General features: G+C 35.1%; 1 protein-coding gene across 1 annotated transcript in view; it reads left to right on the forward strand.

The window, feature by feature from the left end:
- The window catches only part of TDRD3 (tudor domain containing 3), a 203,135-nt gene that overhangs the window by 111,748 nt on the left and 71,655 nt on the right, over positions 1-19,732 (forward strand). The window contains exons 5-7 of the mRNA XM_030830358.3: positions 3,217-3,358; positions 13,761-13,832; positions 16,358-16,507. Of these exons, the coding sequence (XP_030686218.1) occupies positions 3,217-3,358; positions 13,761-13,832; positions 16,358-16,507 (364 nt within the window). The remainder of the gene's footprint in view (positions 1-3,216; positions 3,359-13,760; positions 13,833-16,357; positions 16,508-19,732) is intronic.

The raw sequence follows: 19,732 nt of genomic DNA on the forward strand, positions 1-19,732 counted from the left end.
TGGTACTCTGATAGCAGATGAGTGAAAAGTTACACTTGGAGGAGCATAGGTGATTGGCATCGTGGTATGTGGGAGGAAATGTGGTAAGTTGAGGCCTTGTATGCCATGTTCAATGATTTCTTTTTTTCTTCCTTCAACTAGTGTCTGCCTTTAGTGAGGGAGGCTCCTTCCTTAGAAGATATATTTATTCGTCTAAAATGTTGATTTTCATATACAAAGGGGCGTATATTGACTTTGTGATTATGTTGTCTTTTTTTTGAAGAGTAGAAAGAGTCCTACTTTTATGGAGAAACTTCCATAAAAGGAAACGCAGCCTTTCCTCCTTTGACAAATTTAATCAGATCCCCTCCAAGGGAGTTCACAGATGCCTGAGAAGAAAGACTTGCCATGTAATGGCTCATTCTCTCATTTTACTGCTGTATATTTCTCTGAGGTAAATGAAGACACAGGATCAACGCAGAGAGGAGGGTCCCTTACACTGTTTTCTTTTGTTGAATTTATTACAGTTTGACCGTTGAAAAAAAAATGTTGCTACTTTCTCATTCACTCATCATTGAAGTAGCATGTCTACTTTTGGTGCTGTAAAAACAACAGCTTACAGAAGTGTTCTCACATATGAACAATTTGGGAGACCATTTTCAAAATAAGTTTGATTATTGGTTATCTTAGAAGGAAGGTAGAAGAACTCACTAGAGAGGATAAACCAGGAACTGGTGTAGAATGTGTTTTCTCTACTGGACATTGCATTTCTCTGGGGTGCTTCTTTCCATTCATCTATCCTACCTCCAGCCCCACTTCTCACTGTATTTTTGTTTTTGTTCTGTTTTTTGTTTTTGTTTTTAATTTCAATGAAGAGAGAATAAAGGAACTTGGGAGTGTGAATAAAGTATTAATTAAGCTACAGTATGCTCTCTGAGTAAGAGTTATTTATGGCCCTGAAGGTGATGTAATAAAAATTATATTAAAATTTTAGCACCTATTTATTCTTTTGTGGGAATAGAACTGTAATTTAATTTGGTGAATAGAACTCTTTATCAATTATCTTAATGAAATTGTATGTCCAACTTCAAGTAATTCACCATGTTTTCCTTCTTAACCTGTTAGAGAAAGAATTTGGGAAAGGTACAGTTATTTTACATAAAAAATTAGCTCATTATCTGCTTTCAGATTAGCTTTTAGTTTTAAAAATCACAATTTAAATGCCCTTGTAATTTGCTTGCTATTTTTTAAGGTCTTTTGTAGTTTCTTATGTTGTTAATTTGTGTTTTTTACATTTTCATTTCATTTCCAATTTACTAATGTGTTAGAAATTATTGGCGAAAAATGGTTTTAAAGAACACATATTGGTCTTATATAAATGATGTAATTCATTAATAATTTCTTTAGAGGTAAAGAGTATAGAAGCCTGGTACCCTTGGTGCTTAGTTTTTTTATTTATCCCTAAATGATGACTATAGAGTTAGAAAATCTGTATCTGCTGATTAACTGGAATTGGGAAAAACTTCACTTAGTGTAAATGTATTCAGTTGTTGCTGATCTTGAAGTTTGATAGACATTGTGGTAAGTTGCCTACATTTACCACCACACAGCTCTCTACTTAAGAGTTAGGTTAGGCAAGGCTGTCCATGACCATTTGTTTTCTAAGTTATATAGGATGACTAAGAATGATTAAGCTTGGAGTCCTGAGAATAATTTTTACCAGATAATGTCTTACTCCATATGGGCTCTTTGAAATCTTAAAAATAGGCATATTCTATTTCTTCCTGTTAATAACTGTTTTATCAACCGTCTTTCTTAAAAAATAGACCAGAGATACCAGTGCTTTCATAGATTTGCTATTGCACTTATCGGCACATGGTGAATTTTATAAGCTTTTAAAAATGTGATAATGTAGGGGGCTTCCCTGGTGGCGCAGTGGTTGAGAGTCCGCCTGCTGATGCAGGGGACGTGGGTTCATGCCCCGGTCCGGGAGGATCCCACATGCCACGGAGCAGCTGGGCCTGTGAGCCATGGCCACTGGGCCTGCACGTCCGGAGCCTGTGCTCTGTGGCGGGAGAGGGCACAGCAGTGAGAGGCCCGTGTACCACAAAAAAAAAAAAAAAAAAAAAAAAAAAATTTGACAATGTGAAGTCTTTCAGCATGATTTTCTAATTTATCCCAAGTGTTCTAGGACTATCTTTATTCCTATTTGGAGTTCTTTACCCCTTGCTGTATGTGCGAAGAGATGCAGTGGGGCTTGGTATATGTGCTTTTACTTTAGAATAAACCTATGTGATGAAATGGATTTCTTCCACTGTTTCCTTTATTAAAAGATTGATAGGAGGTGTTTTCTCTGGTGTTTGTAAAAGGGGTCATGGTGTTATAATGTTTGCCCCACATCTGATAATGTTAACCTATTATGAAAAAATACTTTTGAAGTCAGTATGCTTTAGAGTAAATAACTCTCATTTGATCTTTAACTGGATAGTTAACCAAAAAGAGCATTGTTTCATGTGGATTACAGTAACTCACATAGGTGTTCAATGTCTAAGATTATTACTGGTTTGATATTTCTTCTGTATTGAAATTTAATTTTATAATATAGTATATCTTTGCAATAATGCACAAAGCTCAGAGGGGGGAAAAAAGGGCAAATCTTACATTTATACAACATGGCATGGTTGAGAAAGTACTTTCATATCTTTTACTCTATTTATCTTTACCATAAGTTTGTGAGCTGTGATTTTTATTATCCAGATTTTTTTATTTGTTTGTTTGTTTACTGACTTACTTATTTTTTATTTATTTATTTATTTTGGCTGCTCCGGGTCTAGTTGCAGCACGCGGGATCGTTGTTGCAGCATGCAGGATCCTTAGTTGCAGCATGCAAACTCTTAGTTGCAACATGCATACGGAATCTAGTTCCCCGACCAGGGATCAAACCTGGGCCCCCTGCATTGGGAGCACCGAGTCTTACCCACTGGACCACCGAGGGGGAAGTCCCTATCCATATTTTTTTACATGTAGAAAAAAATTAAGGTAGAAAATGACAGTCTTGTACCTGGTCTTCTGACTTCCTCCCTGATGACCTATTCACACTATATAGCCAGTCACCTGAAAAATAGTTTTCACATTAGTGCATTTTGAAGAATTTTACCAGGTCACAGTATAAGACTGAATTCCAGTTTGGGGAAGGAGCTTAAATGTGTTTTAACTCTTTTTTTCTCTTTGCTTTAGCCTGAACACACCACCTGGAACTAAAGTTAAGCTTTCAGGCGTTGTGGACATAAAAAATGGATTCCTGCTCTTGAATGATTCTAACACCACAGTTCTTGGCGGTGAAGTAGAACACCTTATTGAGAAATGGGAGTTACAGAGAGTAAGTGTAAACTAAGAATGGTTTGAACTTTTAAAACACTACACTCTTTTTATTGTATTCTCTGTTTTAAGGGATCTTTCTATAATGGCTAGTAAAATTAGTTATTTATGCCAGAGTTGAATAGAATGGAACACAGTGATCTTTACAGAAACTATCTACCTTTGTTTAACCATATTGTTCTTCTAAAACAGATGTCATTTTCAGTATTTGTTACATTTTATTACATATTTTAAAGGCCATTCTTTACTGAGGAGTTTTCAAAACTGCCAAGATACCAGTTGTAAGATATGTGTAATGTATCTGTATATAATTCTTTCTTCAGAAAATAAGTGTTTGTGCATATATATGAATAATGTATGTGTATTTGTCTTATTCATACACACACACACACATACACACACACACACACACACACACAGATACAAGTGAAAGCAAATTAGAATTTCACTATAATGAAAGGGTTCTTGTTGCATTTGTCTTCCTAGTCACATTAGTTGACGTTTTCACCATTTATGTTAACAGTATCTTTATCCTCCTAGTCATCTAGGTTATCTAGTAATTGTCCTTCTACTTTGCTTCTAGCCACGAGTTTTATTGATCCTCTGCAGTCAGATCTCTTGTCAATCCCTTGCTCTCAGGTTCCATTGCCATTATTGTAGTTTAAGTCTCTGGCCTGAACTACTTGCAGCCTTTTAACTGGTTCCACCATATACCCTTTCTCCATCTTCTAACTTATTGTACTTCGGCCAGATTATCTTCAACATAATTCAGATCATGCTACACCCTGCTTTTATTTCACATACCTTAATCTGGGATTCAGGTCATTTATAATTTAGCCCTAGTTCCAGCTTACCTTTTCAACTTTCTTAATTTTTTCACATAGGTTTTGTTTCAGCTAAATGGAACTACTTACTCTTTCTTTGATTCTCTAAGCTTTCCTCAGTTGCACTTTTGAAAAAGAAAAAAGATTTTCCCACTTTTAAGACATTCATCTTAGTTTCTCTCTCATCCCCATGCTTTTAGACTCAAAACAAGTGCTCGTTTTTTTCACAAAATGAAATAATTGCTCCTTTATTGAATTCTTAGAATACTTTATTCATTGTATTAAGAAGTATATTACTTTTTATCTAGCACTAAAATTATATTTATTTCTTATCTCCTTTGATTGTAAGCTTTTTGAGGTCAGAATTCTTGTTTGTGTTATCTTTATTCAATTCTAGAAATATTTGTTGAACAGTGTGTAGGTCTTGAGCTGGGCGCCTGTATCTGTATATCATGTAATTCACCTAGCAGTCTTGTAAGAGAGTGTTATGTCCATATGGATCAGAAAATAGGCTTTAAGAACCGTTAAACTTATTTTATGATTAGACCACTAATAGGTGATGGATCTGAGCCTTCCTGTATCTCCAAAGTGGTGGCCCTGAGTCTTATATGTAATAAACATCATAATAAATAATAGTGAAATAAATGAATTACAAGCACATAGAACTAATTACTCTTTGAATTAGAATTCATGTTTTTGTGCCACTCTCAGATCTTGTCTGTTGTCTAAAGTGAGTCAAGGGGCCTAGCAATATTTCAAACTTTTGGTATTTTAAGATAAATTACTCTTTTCTATCTTCTAAATTTGAAAGTGCCTCTGTTTGGGATGTAAATAGATAAGGAAATTTAGGCACATTTTTTATTCCTTAGTACTCATTCCTTATGATACTAATGTGCTACACTTTGGGCTGCTGTGAAATATAAGATACTATTATATACTATATAAGATACTATGAAATATAAAATAATATTCCATAACTGCATTGTTTGATTGAAAATGTTGCACAAGCAAGTAAATCAGAAGTGGTTTGATAGTTATATATAAATAGCCAAGTTTATGAACTTAAAATTTCCTGGAGAAATCCCACCCATTTCATGTGATCTTTTCCTTTCACAAATTAATATATTGTATTTTTATTATCATTAGAGATTTTTAAAAGTGTGTTAAGATGTTGTCAAGTCAGACCAACATATTATACATAATTTTTACAACCCAGCCAGAACTACCTTACTAATTGTAAAGTCAGTCAGACATTCCTAGGAACTTCCTCACCTGCAGCACACACACATACACACACACAAACACATACATGGATCAGTAGTACTTTGATAGTTATTCTTGTAATGTTTTATTATATATTTTTGCACTTTGTTTCCTGAAAGCCATGCTAGTATTTCGTGTTAGGGGGCAGTAAAAATTTACATGAAAAAGAGTTTAAAAACATCTTAATATGATAATAGTTCTCTTTGGTTTTATAGTTTTTTTGATTTTGGTAACTATAATGTTGTAGAAATCATGGAGAGTTCAAATTACTTGAGCATCTGGCAGGTGAAACACATAGAAATCAAACGTACACATAGAAATAATAAACCATAGAGTTAATTTTGGAAGTAATGGGGTCCTAGGCATTCTTGCAAAATACATAGAGGGGGAAGAGAACATTGGATAGTATTTGAAGCATGTGTAGGTGTTGTAGTTGTAGCAAGTTGGATATAGACAGGTGACGAAAAGAAAAACTCAAACCTCAAAGTATGATAAAGATAGGTTTTGGAGAGTTCTGTAGCAGATATAATTTGTAAAGTAATGTAGTTCTATAACATTTTAGTGCTCCCCCCCTCACCTCCTATGACAGATAATTTTTTAAAAATTTTTTCTGTTTTTAAAAATTGTAAAGTATACATAACAAAGTTTAACATTTTAATCATTTTTAAGTGTAAAATTAAGTGGCATTAAGTACATCCTTATTGTTACACAACCCCCTCCCTCCAGAATTTTTTATCTTCTCAAATTGAAACTCTGTACCAATTAAACAATAACTTCCCATCCCCCCCTCCCAATCTCTGGCCACCTTGTACTCCAGCTATCTCATAATAGTATAGTCATATAGTATTCACCCTTTTGTGTCTGGCTTATTTCACTTAGCATAATGTCTTCAAGGTTCATCCATGTTGTAGCATGTGTCAGAATTTACTAACTTTTTAAGGCTGAATAATATTCCGTTGTATGTAAATGCCACATTTTGTTCATTCATCCACTAATGGACATTAGGGTTCTTTCCACCTTTTGGCTATTGTGAATAAAGGTGTTATGAACATGGGTGTACAAATATCTGCTTGAGTTCCTGCTTTCAGTTCTTTTGAGTTTATACTCAGAAGTAGAATTGCTGGATTGCATAGTAATTCTGTTTAATATTTTGAATAACTGCTATATTGTTTTCCACAGCAGCTGCACCATTTTACGTTCCCATCTGCAATGCTTAAGTGATCCAATTTCTTGACATCCCTGCCAACCCTTGTCATTTCATGTTTTTTGGATAATAACCATCCTAATAAGTGTGAAGTGGAATATCATTGTGGTTTTGATTTGCATTTCCCTAGTGCGTAGTGATGTTTAGCATCTTTTCATATGTTTACTGGCTGTTTGTATATCTTCTTTGGAGAAATGTGTATTTAAGTCCTTTGTCTATTTTAAATTTTGTTGTTGTTGTTGTGTGAGTTTTTGATTTATTCTGGATATCAATTCCTTATCTGATATATGATTTGCAAATATTTTTCACATTCCATTGGTTGCCTTTTCACTCTGTTGGTAGTGTCCTTTGATGCAAAAGCATTTTAAATTTTATTGAAGTTCAGTTTTACCTGTTTTTTTTTCTTTTGTTGCCTATGCTTTTGGTGTCATATCCAAGAAATTGCAAAATCCCAATGTCATGAAGCTTTTTCTCTATGTTTTCTTGCTGAAGTTTTATGGGTTTAGTTCTTTGGCTCTTAAATTTAGGTCTTTGATCCATTTTGAATTAATTTTTGTACATGGTTTAAGACCTTTGCATATGGATATCCAGTTTTCCCACCCCCATTTGTTGAAGAGAATCTCCTTCCCCTATTGAATGACCTTATCTCCCTCATCAAAAATCATTTAACCGTATTTTTTTTCTTTATTTTATTTCTTTATTTCTTTATTCTATTAGTCTGTCTTAATGCCAGTACTGTTTTGACTACTGTAACTTTGTAGTAAGTTTGTAATCAAGAAGTATGAGCTTTTTTCAGGATTATTTTGACTATTCAGGGTCCCTTGAGATCCCATATGAATTTTAGGATGGATTTTTCTGTTTCTGCAAAAAGCATTCTTAGGATTTTAATAGGAATTGCATTGAATCTCTAGATCTGTTTGAGTAGTATTGCCATCTTAACAGTATTAAATCTTCCAACTCATGACCATGTGATGACTTTTCATTTATTGGTGTCTAATTTCTTTTAGCAATCTTTTGTTGTTTTCATTGTATAGATCTTCTTCTTTGTGTAATTTTATCCCTAAGTATTTTATTCTTTTTTATTCTAGTATAAATGGAAGCTTATAACTTGCAGTTGCTTTTTGCTTAGCCTAGTTCTCAGCAGTGACGTAAGGGAATTCCTATACAGGTTTCTGGAGCTTCATTTCTGTGCAGGCCTTTCTTTTTCAAAACTCTGCCCCAGAGCTTCCAGTTATTTCAGCCTGGCTTGAGCTGTGAGACATTTTCTCAACTCAGAACTCTGTGCTGTCTGTCTGCATTATGCCTCCAAGCAGAAAGGCAGAGTTCACCTGTTTGTTTGTTTTTTTCTCTTTCTCTTTGGGATTACAGTCCTGTGCTACTTCTTGCCCTATGTCTTAAAACAGTTGTTTCCTACATGTTGTCCAGATTACTAGTTGTAGAGGGAGATTAAGTCTTGTCTCTTACACAGTCATAGGATGGGAAGTAGAAATCCTGTAATATGCTTTTAATTATATACTGTGTATTGAGAGATGGTATTATTGGCAGCTTATGTGAGCTTTTAAGGAAGTCATGGCATAAACTGAAATGATTTATTGCTCTTTGAGTGGTCTTTTTCTTTAATCTAAATTAAAACTGGGGAAAGGACCCCTAGATAAGTTTATGCATTTGCTGTTTTTTCTTAAACTAGGTTAACATCTTAAATACAGCTTATCAAGAAATGTGATATTCATATATAGTTTAAATTGTTCTTTGATTAATTAACTGAATATTACTGTTGTCTTTAGTCTTAGTTTTTTTCTATAACTTATACAAAATATATAGTATTCCTTTTATAATGCAGGGACTCTAGAGTAGGTGTAAGGTACATATGGTAATTTTTTAACTTATTTTTCACCATTTAAAATATTTTAAACGTAACATTTTCTATAACAATAATCATTAAAAATGCACAAAAAACTTCAGAGTCGAGAAGGTGTATTAAGTGACAACCAGTGCTTAACAGATATATGTTAACACCTCAAAGATAAAACAGATAGGAGGACTAGATGGGTGAAAAGATTCCTTATGGCATTTTTTTTTTAACATCTTCATTGGAGTATAATTGCTTTACAATGGTGTGTTAGTTTTCGCTTTATAACAAAGGGAATCAGCTATACATATACATCTATCCCCATATGTCTTCCCTCTTGAGTCTCCCTCCCTCCCACCCTCCCTATCCTACCCCTCTAGGTTGTCACAAAGCACCAAGCTGATCTCCCTGGGCTATGCGGCTGCTTCCAACTAGCTATCAGTTTTACATTTGGTAGTGAATATATGTCCATGCCACGCTCTCACTTTGTTCCAGCTTACCCTTCCCCCTCCCCGTGTCCTCAAGTCCATTCTCTAGTAGGTCTGCATCATTATTCCCATCCTGCCCCTAGGTTCTTCATGACCATTTTTTTTCTTTATATTCCATATATATGTGTTAGCATATGGTATTTGTTTTTCTCTTTCTGACTTACTTCACTCTGTATGATAGACTCCAGGTCCATCCACCTCACTATAACTCAACAAATAACTCAATTTCGTTTCTTTTTATGGCTGAGTAATATTCCATTGTGTATATGTGCCACATCTTCTTTATCCATTCATCTGTCAGTGGACACTTAGGTTGCTTCCATGTCCTGGCTATTTTAAATAGAGCTGCAGTGAACATTGTGGTACATGACTCTTTTTGAATTATGGTTTTCTCAGGGTATATGCCCAGTAGTGGGATTGCTGGGTCGTATGGTAGTTCTATTTGTAGTTTTTTAAGGAACCTCCATACTGTTCTCCATAGTGGCTGTATCAATTTACATTCTCACCAACAGTGCCAGAGGATTCCCTTTTCTCCACACCCTCTCCAGGATTTATTGTTTATAGATTTTTTGATGATGGGTATTCTGACTGGTGTGAGATGGTATCTCATTGTAGTTTTGATTTGCATTTCTCTAATGATTAATGATGTTGAGCATTCTTTCATGTGTTTGTTTGCAACCTGTATATCTTCTTTGGAGGAATGTCTATTTAGGTCTTCTGCCCATTTTTGGATTGGGTTGTTTGTTTTTTGATATTGAGCTACATGAACTACTTGTAAATTTTGGAGATTAATCGTTTGTCAGTTGCTTCATTTGCAAATATCTTCTCCCATTTAGAGGGTTCTCTTTTATCTTGTTTATGGTTTCCTTTGCTGTGCAAAAGCTTTTAAGTTTCACTAGGTCCCATTTGTTTATTTTTCTTTTAATTTCCATTTCTCTAGGAGGTGGGTCAAAAAGGATCTTGCTGTGAATTATGTCATAGAGTGTTCTGCCTATGTTTTCCTCTAAGAGTTTGATAGTGTCTGGCCTTACATTTAGGTCTTTAATCCATTTTGAATATATTTTTGTGTATGGTGTTAGGGAGTCTTCTAGTTTCATTCTTTTACATGTAGCTGTCCAGTTTTCCCAGCACCACTCATTGAAGAGACTGTCTTTTTTCCTCTGTATATTCTTACCTCCTTTATCAAGAATAAGGTGACCATATGTGTGCGGGTTTATCTCTGGGCTTTCTATCCTGTTCCCTTGATGTATATTTCTGTTTTTGTGCCAGTACCATACTGTCTTGATTACTGCAGCTTTGTAGTATAGTCTGAAGTCAGGGAGTGTGATTCCTCCAGTGCCATTTTCCTTTCTCAAGATTGCTTTGGCTATTTAGGGTCTTTTGTGTTTCCATACAAATTGTGAAATGTTTTGTCCTAGTTCTGTGAAAAATGCCAGTAGTAGTTTGATAGGGATTGCATTGAATCTGTAGATTGCTTTGGGTAGTGTAGTCATTTTCACAATGTTGGTTCTTCCAATCCAAGAACATGGTATATCTCTCCATCTATTTCTATCATCTTTAATTTCTTTCATCAGTATCTTATAGTTTTCTGCATACAGGTCTTTTGTCTCCTTAGGTAGATTTACTCCTAGGTGTTTTATTCTTTTTGTTGCAGTGGTAAATGGGAGTGTTCCCTTAATTTCATTTTCAGATTTTTCATCATTAGTGTTTAGGAATGCAAGAGATTTCTGTGCATTAACTTTGTATCATGCTACTTTACCAAATTCGTTGATTAGCTCTAGTAGTTTTCTGATGGCATCTTTAGGATGCTCTATGTATAGTATCATGACATCTGCAAACAGTGACAGCTTTACTTCTTCTTTTCTGATTTGGATTCCTTTTATTACTTTTTCTTCTCTGATTGTGGCTAAAACTTCCAAAACAATGTTGAATAATAGTGGTGACAGTGGGCAACCTTGTCTTGTTCCTGATCTTAGTGCAAATGGTTTCAGTTTTTCACCATTGAGGATGATGTTGGCTGTGGGTTTGTCATATATGGCCTTTATTATGTTGAGGTAAGTTCCTTCTATGCCTACTTTCTGTAGGGTTTTTATCATAAATGGGTGTTGAATTTTGTTGAAAGATTTTTCTGCATCTATTGAGGTGATCATATGGTTTTTCTTCAATTTGTTAATATGGTGTATCACATTGATTGATTTGTGTATGTTGAAGAATCCTTGCACTCCTGGTGTAAACCCCACTTGATCATGGTGTATGATCCTTTTAATGTGCTGTTGGATTCTGTTTGCTAGTATTTTGTTGAGGATTTTTGCATCTATGTTCATCAGTGATACTGGCCTGTAGTTTTCTTTCTTTGTGACATCTTTGTCTGGTTTTGGTATCAGGGTGATGGTGGCCTTGTAGAATGAGTTAGGGAATGTTCTTCCCTCTCCTATATTTTGGAAGTGTTTGAGAAGGATAGGTGTTAGCTCTTCTCTAAATATTTGATAGAATTCACCTGTGAAGCCATCTGGTCCTGGGCTTTTGTTTGTTGAAAGATATTTAATCACAGTTTCAATTTCAGAGTTGTGATTGGTCTGTTTATATTTTCTGTTTCTTCCTGGTTCTGTCTTGGAAGGTTGTGCTTTTTGAAGAATTTTTCCATTTCTTCCAGGTTGTCCATTTTATTGGCCTATAGTTGCTTGTAATAATCTCTCATGATCCTTTGTGTTTCTGCAGTGTCAGTTGTTACTTCTCCTTTTTCATTTCTAATTCTATTGATTTCAGTCTTCTCCCTTTTTTTCTTGATGAGTCTGGCTAATGGTTTATCAATTTTGTTTATCTTCTCAAAGAACCAGCTTTTACTTTTATTGATCTTTGTTATGGTTTCCTTCATTTCTTTTTCACTTATTTGTGATCTGATCTTTATGATTTCTTTCATTCTGCTAACTTTGGGGTTTTTTGGTTCTTCTTTCTCTAATTGCGTTAGGTGTAAGGTTAGGTTGTTGATTTGAGATGTTTCTTGTTTCTTACCGTAGGATTGTATTGCTATAAACTTCCTTCTTAGAACGGCTTTTGCTGCATCCCATAGGTTTTGGGTCATCGTGTTTTCATTGTCATTTGTTTATAGGTTTTTTTTTTCATGCGGTACACGGGCCTCTCACTGTTGTGGCCTCTCCCGTTGTGGAGCACAGGCTCCAGACGCACACGCTCAGCGGCCATGGCTTACGGGCCCAGCTGCTCCGCGGCATGTGGGATCTTCCCGGACCGGGGCACGAACCCGTGTCCACTGCATCGGCAGGCAGACTCTCAACCACTGTGCCACCAGGGAAGCCCTGGAAGCTTTTTTTTTTTTTTTTATTAAAGAACAATCTGTTGAATACTTCTTTTAAGTATACATTGATTTGTAAAACAAGACTTTTATTAAGGAAATTTTACTGTAATTGAAATTATCCTCCATATTATAAACTATAGCAGTCTGATCTCTTTAAATAGTTAGAAATCACTTTTATCAGTATTCCTATGAACTGTTTCTAGTTAACAGCACTTCTGACACCTAGTGTGGAGTTTTCTTTTCCACATCAAGCAATTCTCCAGTTCTCTCCACTGGGATACCAGGTAGATGTCCTAAAATTTAATTCAGTTCTGACACTAACTACCTGGATTTAGTACAGACCCCGTAGGTTAAGAACTCAGTCTCAGAAGACTACCCCTCACTTCAGGTGCTAATTGAAAGTAGTAGGTCCTGATGTTATCCACTCTTCTGTCCAACTTGGCTATAAATTAGGGGTTCTCAGGATCCCCTGCTCAGATTTGATAGTTTGCTATAATGGCTCACAGAACTTAGGGAAACACTTTACTTGCTATTACTGGTTTATTATAAACAATGTTATAAAAGATAAACAGCCAGATGAAGAGCTTAATAGGGCAAGATCGGGAAGGGTCCTGGACACAGGAGCTTCTGTCCCTGTGGAGTTTGGTGTGTACCACCCTTCTGGCACATGGATGTATTCACCAGCCTGGAAGCTCCCTGAACCCCATCGTTTATGGGGTTTTAATGGAGGTTCATTACATAGGCCCGCTTGAGTTAATCACTGGCCACTGGTGATTGACTCAATCTCTAGCCCTCTAATCGCATGGTTGGTTTTTCCAGCTACCAGTCCCCACCCTGGAGCTTGCTAGGGGCCCATTAATAGTCACCTCATTAATATAAACTCAGGATGCTCAAAGGCGCTTATTATGTAGAACAAAATGTACTCCTTAACCCTGTGATTCAGGAAATTTCAAGTGTTTTAGGGTCTCTGTTCCAGGAACTGGGGACAAAGACCAAATATATATTTCTTATTATATAACAGTATCACAAATATGTTTTTTGCTAATAGATTTTTATGTCTAAAAATTTCATTTTGAAGATAATTTCCAGATATTTTTCTGTCAGATTATTGTTTTACTATGCATTAAAGTGAAATTAATTAAAATGAAATTCTTGCTACCAAAGTTTATCATCTTTGTTGAGAGGTTTTAACTGTGTTTTCTTCTTATGGGAGCAACTTGGCAAATACTTCTGAAAATCATGTCAATTTGGGTTTTGGAAAGGGGAAGTAAGGGGAGAGTCTTTGCCTAGTTATTGAAGTTAGGAATACGATAATTTATATAGTTTGAAATTAATAATAGAAGGCTTTTTTTCTATTTCCTATAAGAATCTACTAAAATGAGTAGATTCCTGGTGCATTATAAGTGTTGTTAAATATATTTTTAATGTATAATTTCTGTTTTACAACTCACTTTTCTCACAGAGCTTGTCAAAACACAATAGAAGCAATATTGGAACCGAAGGTGGACCACCTCCTTTTGTGCCTTTTGGACAGGTAATGACTTTCATTTTGGCAGATGAATTTTAATCAGCAAAAAATGTTTTTCATTTGTATTCAAGCTGTGTTTAGTTTTGTGCTGAACTGTTCACTCAGAGGTCATAGGAGTTATATGGAAATATATTAACTACAGGAAATCAATAATTGTGTTTTTTTTTCTCGTTATTGTAATTAAAGTTTTTGTGTAGATTCTTTTCTCAAAAGCTGTTAACCCAGGGCTTCCCTGGTGGCGCAGTGGTTGAGAGTCTGCCTGCCGATGCAGGGGACACGGGTTCGTGCCCCGGTCCAAGAAGATGCCACATGCCGCGGAGCAGCTGGGCCCGTGAGCCATGGCGGCTGAGCCTGCGTGTCCAGAGCCTGTGCTCCACAACGGGAGAGGCCACAACATTGAGAGGCCCACGTACCACAAAAAAAAAAAAAAAAAGCTGTTAACCCAAAGATTGAAACAGTTAAGAGACACACCTGAAATGCAGCTTAAAATTAATATCAGATGGTGGTGGGGCATTTTTTTTTGAGAGAGAAATGCAGAAGTAAGAAGACAAAAATATGCTATAATTTCTCACTTTGTTCATTAAAAACAAAAGAGGGAGAAAAAATAAAAGCATCAACAGAAAGATTGACAGGAGACAAAAGAGTGAGAACATGAGGCAGGGAAGGGCATCAATGCACTTTAGGAGAGCCTGCTGTCCCAGCTGCCCCTTCCGAGATTCTATTCTTCTGCCTTGATCCAAATGCCCATCTCAGTCAGGTACTTAATTTTATTTCCAGTTGATATTTTCATTTTCAACTACAGCAGCCCTGATTCTTCTCTCACATAAGCTAAAGGTTTTCCTTCTGTTTCCTAACTTTCAACCCCCTTGCTGCAAAATGTTACCCTGAGGTACCTCCTCAGCTGACCAATATCGTGTGTCTTCCTGGTTGTGCTAAGCCTCAAATTGCCTTTAAAACAGTCTCCTCCAGCTTGTCCCTGCTTTATAACTGAAGAATCTGAGAATAATCCCTGTGGCTGCTTGCTCTTTGCCACGTGATACCACTAAAATTTAGCTCTTGGTAATCTGCCTTGCATTTGTGCTTTATTTTCCTTCAAGAGTGCTGGCTCAAAGTGAAGATGAGTTGGGGACACAACAGCTAGGAAACAGACCTATATCTCAATAACAATTAAAAAAATTTTGGTATGAAAAACAGATACCTAGTTGATCAGAAAATAAGTGGGCAGGATCAATTGACATTGTTCCTCTTCAAACCCCTTTTTGGAGGGTCTACTCAAAATTAAATAAGACATTCTTGCATCGTGGCTATTTTGAAAGTATTTAAAACATATGTCATTTTTTATTGTGCTTTGGAACATGGGACAGTCAAGATAAAAGGAGGCATGATCTGTGCTGATGATATTCTTATTTCTATCAGTGAAAAACCCCAAGAATGAAAACAGAGTGTAAACATTTTAATAATTTATATTTGAAAATAACAAATGCTGTGTTTGTAAGAATTTTCTTTCCCCTTAAACATTTTGGTGATAATATTTCTTTCAAAAATTGCTCACAGATACTTATGATTTAATTATTTTCAAGAATTTGAAGTGTGTTTATAGCTTTTTTTTTGTATTAGGAAGTATATTAAAAGTTATAGCTTAAATAATATTATTTGTTTATGAAGTCCATTGTGAAAATCTGTTATTCAGCATCTTAGCCTTGAACATGGGTTAAAGACAGAATATGCTTGGCTGTGTGTTAGAGTCAGCTATTTTATATTTATATTATTGAAAATCAAAAATCTGTATATTTGTATAACACATTTATTTGAGAGCATATTTTTATTCCTCTTTAAAATTATCAAGTTGAAAAAGGTTCATTTTATAGGATTTTTGCTGTTAGAATTAGAAGAGAGAACAGAATTCAGGACTTATTTTTAGACAATGATGGCTTTCTTAATTTGTCTTAAGAGACTAAAAACCTAAAACTTTGCAGCCTGATTAGGGGGAGGGAGTATGTTTTTAGCTTTCGGCTTATAAGATGAGAGACACCTTTCTATATGTTAAAATAACTATAAACCCTCATGGATATTGTGGCATAATGTGGAAATCAAGGGCTTAATAAAAAACTGAATTTACTTCTTGTGCAATAGTCTAGACTGTTTGAAATTTTAAATTATTTTAAGTCATTATCCTAAAATGAAACTTAGATCTTTTGGTTTGATGTATGTTTTAAATATTGGGTTAGCCAACATGTTCACTCATAAGATGTTACAGAAAATCCTGAACGAACTTTTTGGCCAACCCAATATGTGCCCTGTTTTAGATTGCCTACATTTAGTGTAGCTTTCATTTACCAGTTACAATTACTTAAAAGTTACTTCAATTAGCTTTCTACCTTTATTTTTAAATCTATGGGAAATAATTGTATTTTTATGGGCTCTTAGCTGTTGTGATACAAATATTTCTTTTGAAGACATTACTTACTTATGAAAAACTTGCATCTCTTTTGGAACTACTGAAACAATTTATTTTTATTTATTATTGCCAGAAGTGTGTATCTCATGTCCAAGTGGATAGCAGAGAACTTGATCGAAGAAAGACATTACAAGTTACATTGCCTGTCAAACCTCCAAATGATAATGATGAATTTGAAAAGCAAAGGACTGCTGCTATTGCAGAAGTTGCAAAGAGCAAAGAAGTAAGAAACTAAATCATTATGAATTTGTCTTATTCCTTGCCATTATGTTCTATTTAGATTACTCACAATCATTATTGTCTTTTCACATAAAGTAACTAATTGAACAAACTTTTGACATTCTTTTTCTATATTCCATCAGTAGAAAATGCCCTGGTGCCTTTTGGAGTCTTATGGGTTACACATTTTACTCATAAACATTCCTTTTCCAATCTCCTTAACAATTCCATTAAGTTATCTTTGCTAGCAAACCACTCTTCTTTTCTCCCACTTTCTTTTCTTCTTAACAGTATACAAATGAACACAACTTTTTTTTTTTTTTTTTTTAATGGCAGAGGGTTTCCCATTATTAGTTGGGATAGATGATACTTTTTGAGGATAATTTTCCCCTATAATAGAAATTTTTGAGGAATTCAGGTAAACATTAGAGGGTAAATCAATGGCTCAGGATTAACATTTTTAACATTCTTAAATCTAATGTATAGTAAAAAATAATTTTTATCTTTGGATTATATGTGCATTTATACATACCCTGCTTTATCAAAAGGTTTTCTTTTCATTATTTGTAATTGCTTGCTTATTTGAAATAGGTGTTTTCTGTAGTTATTTATTGATTTTTAGATTTTGACAAGAAATTTTAGTTCATGAATTGGTTGCTTAGATAGATTTTTCTTAACCAGTGGTATTGAAATAGGTTTCTTTATTCAGAACCAGTAATAATCTTAGCTAACAGCTGTTTTCCTATTTAAATTCAAATTTTAAGTAGGAGACTTCTTGAATTTTGGTAGTTCTTCCTGCAGTGTCTTTCTGTCCTGTTTATGTAGGGGACAAGAGCACAAATTCTGGAATCAGACAGACAGGAAACATATCCTGCTGACAACCTTGGATAGGTTATTTAAGTTTTGTACCATATTTACTTTATCTATGAAACTGTGAGAATTAAAATTGCTAATCTTTAAAACATTTAGAATACTACATGGCACAGATCATGATATAGTTACTGAACTCCAGTTCGGCAGCTTGTCACTCAAGAATCCAATGCTGAGAGTGTTGGGTTAAATGAAAGATAGCTTTATTGAGGAAGCCGGGAATCCTGGGGAGAAGGTAGATGTATGTTCCAAAAAACCAACTCCCAACTCGCCAGTTTTGCTTGGAGATTATATAGGGGAAAGAGGAAAGGGCTACATGCTCATGGGGAGGGGGCTGTCTTCCATTTTCAGGACGTTTTTCTTGATCACACGATTCCAAGTAGCTAGCAAGTCTCGCTTGTGGTTGGAACATTAAGTCATAAATCTTTGATTAGCTGTTCCTGGAGAATAAGGAACAAGGGTGAGGCCTATAGAATAACTAATCTTCAGTCTCGATATACATCAACAGCTTTCTTCATCCAACAAGCTAAGCTAAGTTAATGGTAAACTAGGGTAGAAGTCAGGCATAGTAAGCATAAGATCACAGCCATATCCTAACTAAGAAATAGAGTTGGAATAATGCTGAGAAGCTGAGAGCCCCTAATTATAGTCTCACTGCCTCAGTTAAAATAGTCCTTTGCTAAAAGCCTTCAGTAAATGTGACTATTGCTATTCCTCAATGTTTTCTCTATTCTAAGACATTTAAAAATCATTTTTAATATTTCTGAAATTAATTCATTTTGCACAGTTTACATAAAATGCATTTCTTCTTTCCCAAAAAGCTGTTAAAATTATGGAGTTTCCGAAAAGGATATTGGGAGTATATCAATTTCTTAATGATTATAGGAAAGTTGTTCTTTTGATTTACATTTTTCTCAGACAAACTTTCTTTCCAAAATCTTGTTTGATGTCTATTTTCTGGAAGATGGGAATCAGACAAGTTAGGAAATTACTGAAGTAATCCAGGGGGAGAAAAGTTTTTGGTAGCAATGGCAGCTGTGTAGGCGGTACAAAGTGTTCAGATTCTGGTATTTTGAAAATACAGCCATCAGAGTTTTTGAGAGATTAAAGATGGAGCTTGAGAGAAAAAGAGGTGTTATGAATGACTTCAAGGGTTTTGGCCTGAAAAATTGGCTGGTTAGAGTTGCTTACTTTGTACTGGAGAAGACCAGGGTGGAACAGGGTGTTATTAATATAATTAGTATATTAATACTGAGGTACCTCTTAGGCATCCATGTGGTAATGTTTAATAGGCAGTAATACAGAGAAGAGTGTAGCTGAAAGGTGAGTTTTGGATTGGATGTATGCATTTGAAAGTGGTAGGCATATGGATTATATTTAAAATCATGAGGTCAAATGAGATCACCAAGGGAATGAGAGCTGAAGGGAAGAGAAAAGGAGAAGGAATGAACCCTGTAGCATTTCAACCTTACCAGTTGAATGAAAGCAGCCAAGGTGTGACCAGTAAGACAGGATCAAAACAAGAGAATACAGAAATTATTTCATGGAGGATGATGTATTGAATTTATCAAAGACTGTTGAAAAGTCATGTAAGATGTGACCTGAGAATTAATGTAGAGTTAGAGGAGTCATTCATTCTCTCCACATTCCTTTATCATTCATGTAGATGCTGGTAAGATAAAGTATAAGTGTGCAGATATCAGTGGGTGGGTTGATGTGGTAAAAATCTATGTAAGTTCTTTAGTGATTATTTCCATTTTTTCAGTGAGGAAGTAAGCATGGTCAAACAGGCACAATGAGGGAGAAGATGTTTGAGATTTGAGGAGTGAGGAGAACATGTAAAATAATGGTTTTTATTATTTGTATTATTTGTCTACTTTCTTAGATTCTAGAATCCTATTACTGGATCATGAACATAATGTAACAGATTCCTAGATAGGTTTGGTCCCTTGCTAAAGAAGATTGGGAGGGTGAATGGGCTAAGAAAATGTAGTAAGATTGCAAGACAGCATTAAGGCCCACTTGGGGTTTATGATGGTGATGATGTCACAGATGCCTAATTCACATAATATGGACGGGGTGGTGTGGCTCATACACGACAACATCAGTTACCTTATGGGTAATGTTTAAGTTGTGATGTTTCTAGATATTTGTATGTTTAGTGGGTAACAACTGTTTTAAAGCAGTGAAAAGCAATTCTGAAAATGCTATTTATCCTATTCCTTAATCCATAAAATGGAAAGAAAATAATAAGGAAATGCCTCCAGAAGATGGGACTATTTCACTGGCACCAAAATAAAAAGCACTTTTGGAGTTACATAATTTAAATTCCAGAAATATATTTAATTTGGAACAGGTC

Source organism: Globicephala melas, chromosome 18, assembly GCF_963455315.2.
Source record: "Globicephala melas chromosome 18, mGloMel1.2, whole genome shotgun sequence".
NCBI lineage: Eukaryota > Metazoa > Chordata > Mammalia > Artiodactyla > Delphinidae > Globicephala > Globicephala melas.